The 8,452-nt window shown below is 40.4% G+C and overlaps 1 protein-coding gene across 2 annotated transcripts; it reads right to left on the reverse strand.

Moving 5' to 3' along the window:
* Positions 1 to 2,851: 2,851 nt before the first annotated feature.
* LOC121782766 (homeobox protein BEL1 homolog) lies at positions 2,852 to 5,608 on the reverse strand. Of its 2 annotated transcripts, none has more exons than XM_042180714.1 (5): positions 5,301 to 5,608; positions 4,426 to 5,093; positions 3,977 to 4,350; positions 3,710 to 3,770; positions 2,852 to 3,588 (listed from the first exon to the last, which is right to left on the reverse strand). In XM_042180714.1, the coding sequence occupies exons 2-5, from the start codon at positions 5,032 to 5,034 to the stop codon at positions 3,073 to 3,075; spliced, it is 1,560 nt and encodes a 519-aa protein (XP_042036648.1). In that variant the 5' UTR covers positions 5,035 to 5,093; positions 5,301 to 5,608; the 3' UTR covers positions 2,852 to 3,072. The 2 variants fall into 2 exon arrangements, with proteins under 2 accessions (XP_042036648.1, XP_042036647.1); XM_042180713.1 differs by having other exon boundaries at positions 5,232 to 5,608.
* Positions 5,609 to 8,452: the final 2,844 nt, after the last annotated feature.

The following is an 8,452-nucleotide window of genomic DNA, read 5'->3' on the forward strand; positions in this document are numbered from 1 at the left end:
GTGTTTTGGCCAAGAGCCACCGACAATCTTTTATGCAATCTATTTTTTCTTTAGTACATGCTGATGTGTGGAGTCCCACACCAATTGTTGGGGGGAAAGGTTTTCGATACTTTGTGATTTTTGTTGATAATTGCACTAGGATGACTTGGATTTATTTTATGAAACATAAGTCTAAAGTTATAGATAAGTTTGTCTTATTTTTTAAAATGGTCCAAACCCAATTTCATACCACCATCAAAACACTTCGATCTGACAATGGGAGGGAATTTGTTAATAGCCCTATGACCAAATTTTTTCAAGAAAAGGGAATGGTTCACCAAACCTCTTGTGCCTATACACCCGAACAAAATGGGGTAGCTGAACGAAAAAATAAGACAATCCTACAGATAACCCGAGCCCTAATGATTGAATCCAAAGTCCTAAAACATTTCTGGCCAGAAGCTATAGCCACATCTGTCTATCTCATGAATCGCCTACCCACAAAAATCCTTTACAAAAAAAACCCCCTTGATATTTTGTCCAAACTGTCCACAATCCCTCAACACTAGAAACCTTCAACCTAAAGTCTTTGGCTGCACGGTCTATGTTAATGTCCCAAAACATGAAAGAACCAAATTATCCCCATGTGCTACCAAATGTGTCTTCGTTGGGTACGGGGTAAACCAGAAAGGCTACCGATGCTTTGACCCCAATACCAGAAAAATTACAACCACCATGAACTGTAATTTCCTAGAAACCGAATTCTTTTACCACACCCACCTTAGTAGTCAGGGGGAGAGTGAACCCGATAATTCCAAACTCTTCGATTGCGGATCTAATAGAGCCAGTTGTCACTGCCGCCGAGCAGGTCTCGCCAATTGAGTCATCTCATCCGCGATCCCTCGATCCTTCTCCAACGATATCCGAGGTAATTACTAAACCAAGTCCCGATACGGTTTCTACTGACCCAATAAGTGCAGAACTAACAGAAGAAGAGAACATTATTGACAGTGACACCGGGAGATATGTTCTTCTTCCTAGGAGTACAAGGGGGGTCCCGCCAAAAAGATATTCTCCCGAAAAGATTGGGAAGAAGAGCCGATATGGAGTGGCGAACTTTGTGCAAGGAAATTTGACAAAAATGGAAAGAGCCTTCGAAGCTGCCCTATACGAAGAAGAGGAGATTCCGCAGTCAGCTGAGGAAGCAATGAAACACAAACAATGGAGGGAGGCAATGTTTACTGAGATGAAGGCACTGATGTGAAACGATACTTGGGTCAAAGGAAAGTTGCTAGAAGGAGTAAGAGCTGTCGGGTGTAGATGGGTGTTCACGATAAAAAGGAGGCCAGACAGCACGATTGACAGATATAAAGCCAGGCTTGTGGCAAAAGGATACACTCAAACTTATGGTGAAGATTATGCTGAGACTTTTTCACCCGTGGCGAAAATTAGCACAGTGAGAGTGCTATTCTCGATTGCTTCCAACAAGGATTGGCCACTTTATCAGTTCGATGTGACAGATGCCTTCCTACATGGAGAGTTACCAAAACCAGTTTTCATGGAGCCCCCACCTGGGTTCACTGACGAGTTTCAAGGAGGGAAAGTATGTAGGTTGCAGAAGACTTTATATGGGCTGAAATAGTCTCCGAGAGCATGGTTTGGGAGATTCACAGATGTGATGAAGAAGTATGGGTATAAGCAGAGCAATTCTGATCACATGTTTTTTATGAAGAAACGAGGAGGTAAAATCAAGTGCTTGATCATATACGTGGATGACATGATTATCACTAGGGATGACGGAGAAGAAATGGCCGAGCTAAGAAGAAACTTGTACAGTGAATTTAAGATGAAAGATTTGGGTCCATTGAAGTGTTTCTAGGGATACATGTGCTAAGATCGACAAAGGGAATTTTTATAAATCAGAGGAAGTATGTACTGGATTTGTTGGCTGAAGTTGGGATGGTAGATTGTAAACCAACAGATACTCCAATGATTCAAAACCACGGACTTCAGATGAAGGAAGAGGCGAAATAGGCTGACAGAGGGAAATACCAACGATTGGTTGGGAAGTTGATTTATCTATCACATACGAGACCTTAAATTGCCTATGCTGTGGGGGTTGTAAGCCAGTTCATGCATGCACCCCAAGAAGAACATTGAGAGGCAGTTCTGCGGATTGTTCGGTATTTAAAGAGGACGGTCGAACATGGGCACATGCAAATACATGGATTCACGGATGGCGATTGGGCCGGAAACCCAAATGATAGGAAGTCAACTGCAGGGTACTTCACCTTTGTAGGAGGTAATCTCGTGACATGGAGGAGTAAGAAACAGAAAGTGGTGGCACTATCTAGTGCAGAGGCAAAGTTTCGCGGGATTAAGAGTGGGCTGACCGAGCTGCTATGGCTGCGAAGGCTTATGAAGGAGTTGGAGCTGTTTTCGTCCCAAACATGTAAGTTGTTCTGTGATAATAAGGCAGCTATAAGTATTTCTGAAAATCCAATTCAACATGATCGGACCAAACATGTGGACGTAGATAGGCACTTCATAAAGGACAATATTGAAGCAAAGATCTTTGAAATGCCTTATGTCAAATCTGAAGACCAGTTGGCTGATATATTGACAAAGGCGGTGAACTCGAAGTCATTTCGAGAAGTATTATGTAAGTTGAGTATCAGAAACCCCATTACTTAACTTGAGGGGAGTGTTGGAGAAGATCACGCCAAATCACAGAAGATCACAGATGATATGCAAGATTATATCTTACCAATCATATGAGATATCAATCAATGTAATTAATTAGTTTTTTCCTTGTATAGTCTTTTCTAGTCCTATATAATAGTGCCTAATGTATAATACACATATCAACGAATAATAGAATTCCCTTTACGGGTCTGTTCATCAGCTTGGTAGCAATATGTATATAAGCAAATATCTCAAATGTGTACCTAACTCCAAATTGCAGATAAATGTTTCCTATCCCAGTATTTTATGTATACAACATGTCACAATATATAGGTTTCTCCATCACCATCAACCCACCAAATTCTCTCTTAACTTCACCACAAAAATCCATTATATATTCTGATGAATTCATCCAGCTAAGTCATGAAGCAGCTGCGCTCCCATCAAATTCCGGTACTGCAAGCTCTGATTTTCACTATCCAAGATCGAAAACGGCGCCGTTTGGCACTCCTCCATTTGATTTTGATCCCTAGGGTAAAAAAGCGAGCTCTGCGCCGGCGCCGCGAACGCCAGGCTGAGCCCTCCGCCTTCGCCTTCACCTTCGCGACGCTGGTGCAGCCCCAGCGTCAGCGACACGCTGCCGGTGGAATAGGACGAGAAATCAAGCTCCATCGCGCCGTAGGAATCGCCGAAATGATGCTGCTCGTTTTGGAGGGTTTTCCCCTTTTTGGGATCATTGTTGATTATTGAAGATAGGTACTCGGAATCACTTCGCACTAGCTGCTCGTGGCTCGGCTTTGTGTCCGGTATCTGGTTATGTTCGTCGGAATCTGCGGTGGGTTTCTCTTTCAGCTCTTCTAAGTACATCTCCTCCACCATGGGTTTCCATAGCCTCACTCTCGCGTTGATGAACCAATTCGAGACCTGTTTTATCGATAACGACAAATTATTAGTGAAATAAATTACTTTGTATTTTAACTAATCCAATCTTGATTGTATAAATTAAACACGCAATCTTGATTAAGACTAACGGAAAGCCACTCGCCTGGCTTCTCGAGAGACCCGTTTGGCGGGCTAGAATGTGCTTATCTACATCACTCGGATACCTGCATAATTTATAAATATTCCATCGACCGATCAAACAGTGACTATCGTACATGGGGTCCGTTGCAAAAGAATCAAATCCACACAAAATATGACAAGATAAAAATGAAAAAAACAACGATGAAACCCAACAGACATCGGTTGTGCATGGTAGACTGGTGGATACTAAATAAATAAAAAATTGAAGAGTGTTGAGATGAAAAATTACGGGTGGAGGAAGTGTTCGAAGAGCCAGGCACGGAGGACAGACACGGCTCTCTCGGGGAGGCCGCGCTGGGGCCGCCACGGGTGGTTCTCCATCGCGTTCATCTGCTGCCGCGCCTTCTGCTGCCTCAGCGTCTGGTCGAGGAGGCGCAGCCGCGGCGTCTCCCCGAGTCCCGCGGCCGCGTCCTTCTCTCCCATGCCTTTCTTCGTATTCTTTATCTCGTTGACGATGCTGTCTCTCAGGCTCCGGAAATGCCGCGACATCGCCTTCGCCGCGAGAGCCGAGTACGCCGCCGCGGATCCGCTTCCGGCCACCGCCTCGAACGATGACGTCACGCACTTCATTTGTTCGCAGTAGTGCTTGTACCTCCTGTCCACCTTTCACCATCATAGAAAGAAATTTCTAAATGAGTAAAAAAAATAAAAAAATTATAGTAGTAATTAATTAGTTACCTCGTCCAACATTTGGAGGAGATTGGTTTTCCTTCTCTGCAGCTCGAGGAGGTCGAAGGAGAAGAGCGGCGGAGGCGGCTGCTTCTCATCGTCGGCGGTGGGCTCGCTGCGTTTTGAATGCTTCATCTTGAGTTGATTGATTCCGAGATTGCAGAATTCGGATAGAAGCTCCTGCGCGGGCCCCAAATACTTCGATTTCTTGACATGGGAGTATCCCGGGGACGGGGGTTGCTCGAAATTCACCGATCTAGAGCTCGACGGCCCGAATCTCAGATCGTCGTGGTGGCGGAGCTCGAACGGCTGCAACGCGATGGTGGAAGGGTCGGAGGAGGTGAGGGAGAGCGAAAGGCCTTGGCTCGGCCTTTCGTTTCCTTCGCAGGTGAAGACACATCTCATCAGAGATGGATCGATCACTGATCTGTTGTTGTGTTGATAGGATGAGGCCATCAAGGCGTCGTTTGATGCACCGAAGCCGTGTTGGTGCAAATTCTTGGGTGGAAACCCTATCATGTCGACGCCGGAGTAGATCTCTGGCGTCGGCTCAAAGGCGAAGGAGGAGAAGCAATAGGTCATGTCTCTTGGTTTCTCCTCCTCGCTGGTGCAAGCCATTGATCTTCTCTTGTTGTGATTGCTATCTTTCTTGTTCAATGATCATCGTGGTTCTTGGACTGATAAAAAGTGAAAAATCAAGTTGAGATCAGCCATCAATAAACAAAGAAATCAAGAGATGGTAGAAGATATAACAATTATTAAATCAACCAAACAACAAAGGGTGGCCCTTTTTTGTGTGTGCGTGACCTTCTAACCTCAAAAGTTTGAATCTTTATTGCTTATTACGTGCATCTGTCTTTCCTCAGAGAGAGAGAGAGAATTACCAGGTATGGAAGAGTAAGTAGGTTGGGGCTGTTGTAAAAAGAGGGATATATATTTGGTGTAGAGAAATAGAGGGAGAGAGTGGAAGGAAGAAAAATGTCTTGGTTTTACTTTCTAAGAATTGTTCTTTTAACAACCCAACAATAAACTGCAACCTATGAAACCAAACCTAGAAGGAAGATAGTGTATGCCAAAGGATATAATACAAAAAAGTTTAAAGTAAAAAAATGAGAAATCATCAGATAGGCTTTTGATCATGACCTACAACCCACAACATTTGATGATTTCCACTCTCTCTCCAAATAAGAGGTGGGTCTATGCAAAGTGTTAGTATATAATACACCACATGCATACAAAATAGGTTTCCTAGATATCCCACCCCATGGCCCCCCAACCCCCTCAATTATTTCACTGTCCCACCAATTACAATCCTAATTAGAACCATCCAAGGACTTTCCCATTTCTTTAATCCTCTAACCATTATTTATTCAATAATAATGGCCTAATCATTACTCCCAAATACTAATCCCAATTAATACTATATGGTGAGAAACAAGATGATGGTGTTTCTTGCCTAGTAGTGAGACATGAAAGATTTGTAGAGGTCAACAACAAACAAGGCTCTCATCACTAATCACATAGGTTAATTTAAGTTAGAAGAGAACAAATATTAGATTCACTCAGTTCAAAATGAAAGAAGTGAATCCCCAAAACTGGAGTTTGAGCAGGCTTTTTCAGAGGCTTCTTATGGTGGGGCAGTGAGTGAAAGGGGGATTTATCATTTATGGGAATTAGATGCCAATTCAGTGTTGTGGAAAATGTTCCTTAGATTAGGCCCTGTGGAGGTGATGAGATGAGGTGGTCCATATTTTCCAACTAATTCTAATTGAAACCACCCTATTAAAGCCCTCCACCAATCTTTTCTTCTTTTTATTTTTTCCCCACATCTCATTTTAATGGGACCAACACCTTTTCTCTTTTTCCATAAATATCTTTTCCCAAATGTGTTGATACCTCTAAAGAAATTCACATGTTGGTAGTAGAATTTTGTCATGAAATCGTCTAGCTTCTGTTGGATGCCCATCCATATATGGAGTCATTTCGTTTACATTTGGACTTCATTTAATCTAATGAATGTGTGTGGTGAGTTTGAAACTAATTAGTAGAACATTGTCAATCATTTCTTTTATTTCACACTCAATTAATGGACTACTTTAATTAATTTATTACACTGAAAGGGTCGTGTAATGTATTTTCCGGCATCCAAATTAAAGGATATTATTTTGATGTTCAAGTGGGAACATATTTTCACATAATTTACAAAATAAATTGAGATATATGTATGTTGAATTCGAACCTTTCACGTCGAAATTTTCTTCTTGAAATAAAAGTCTTGAGCCATATTTGCAACTTGGTCAAACTATTTTTGTAATATTTACAGTCAAGTTATAAGCTATAGTTAATCTTTATTTATTAATGGAGGAAGGGGTGTGATCCGTTGCTAACATTCTTAAGTTGATAACTCTGCTACTTCATCAACGCAGTGTATTAAAAATGTCAATACGATAACATTGAAGTGTCAACATTAACTTAGTTGAATACACTGTGTTGACATTTATATATAAAATGTCAACACAAATTTGTATTGACATTTTAACGTGATCGTATTGACATTTATTATATATGCGTCGATGAGATAGCAAGTTAGCAATTTAAGAAAAGCCATTATAACACATCCCTATAGAGGAAACTATCATAATTTCCACTAACACACTTTTCTTTCCGTTTTCTCTTACTTTACAAATTTTGTATTAAAATCAATGTCATTTCAAATGTTTATATTTTTAAAGAACGGAGGGAGTACTATCCAATATCAAAGTAGGAGTATATAATATTGATATCTTCACAGCCAAACATGTACATATTTCCAAGTAAACAAGCTCACTATAAATGTGATGACGGAGCCAAGATTTCGACGTTGGGCCCAATTTGTATGATAGGAAGGGTCGAAAATGTCAAGAAAACATTGAAAGAGCCGGTAATATCGAAAAACAATCGTGATACCGTCATAACTGCTATTAATAATATTGTTCTTTGACAACTAAAGTTACTAAACATTGTGATATCAAAATAAACTATACAATATTTTTCTTTTTTTCATTTATTCACCGTTACTGATGATATGTTAATTTTTTAAAAATATTATTCGACATCTTTAATAAGGGAATTCCACAAAATTTAATATATGTGACAAAAAAAATAATTATCATGAAATTTTAGGGTGTAAAACATGTAATAAAAATTCTAAAATTTTTACAATCTGCAAGAGAACCAATGTGCAATGTGGAATACTAGGTATCGGTCCACATTGAAAACAACTAATGTCAAAGTTATAAAAATCTAAAAATCAATAAAATTGTTTGTTTGATGAAATTTTGTCTAAAACTGATCGAAAAAAATTAAGATAACTTGAGATTAACAAGACAAGGGAAGAACTACTCTGAATTTAGTTCGGGTTGCTATTATGATGTTTTCTAATTTTTGAACAAGTTTGTATGTTCAAGGGATCCCACCCACGTATGTTGTTTTTCACTAACTCGAATCAAATTTATTGTAAGGAAATAGGATATGTCTGTTAATCATGTCTCATAGGCTCATAGATTCACTAATCTATTACCCTAGCTAAGCAGTGCAATATGCATACAAAATCCAAGTCAGAGAGATTATGTGCTAATATTGAACCAGGATATCAGATAACTTCCTATCTCAAATCACACCAATCATTAGAAATCCAGATCAACTCTACATTCACTCGTGAGTAATAATTTACAACAAAAATTGTAATCGAACTAATTTCTTAAGAGCTAGTCATCCCAATACATCGATTCGGTTTCTCTAGAATCTTAAACCATCATCATTACTAATTCATAAAAACAAATGATGGGGTACGAACTAAACAACTAAACCCTAATGGCGAGCCCAATAGCAGTGACGGCCCATTAGCCCAAAACCCAAGAAAGAGTATCAGTTCGGCACAACCAAAGAGTTCAGTTCGGTTCGGCACAACCAAAGAGTTCGGTCGCAGCCTACAGCTCGGCAAAAGCCAACCAATCAAGCTCTACTCTCAGATCGGCCAAAGCTGATCGGCAAAGTT

This window comes from Salvia splendens, chromosome 20 (genome assembly GCF_004379255.2).
Source record: "Salvia splendens isolate huo1 chromosome 20, SspV2, whole genome shotgun sequence".
NCBI lineage: Eukaryota > Viridiplantae > Streptophyta > Magnoliopsida > Lamiales > Lamiaceae > Salvia > Salvia splendens.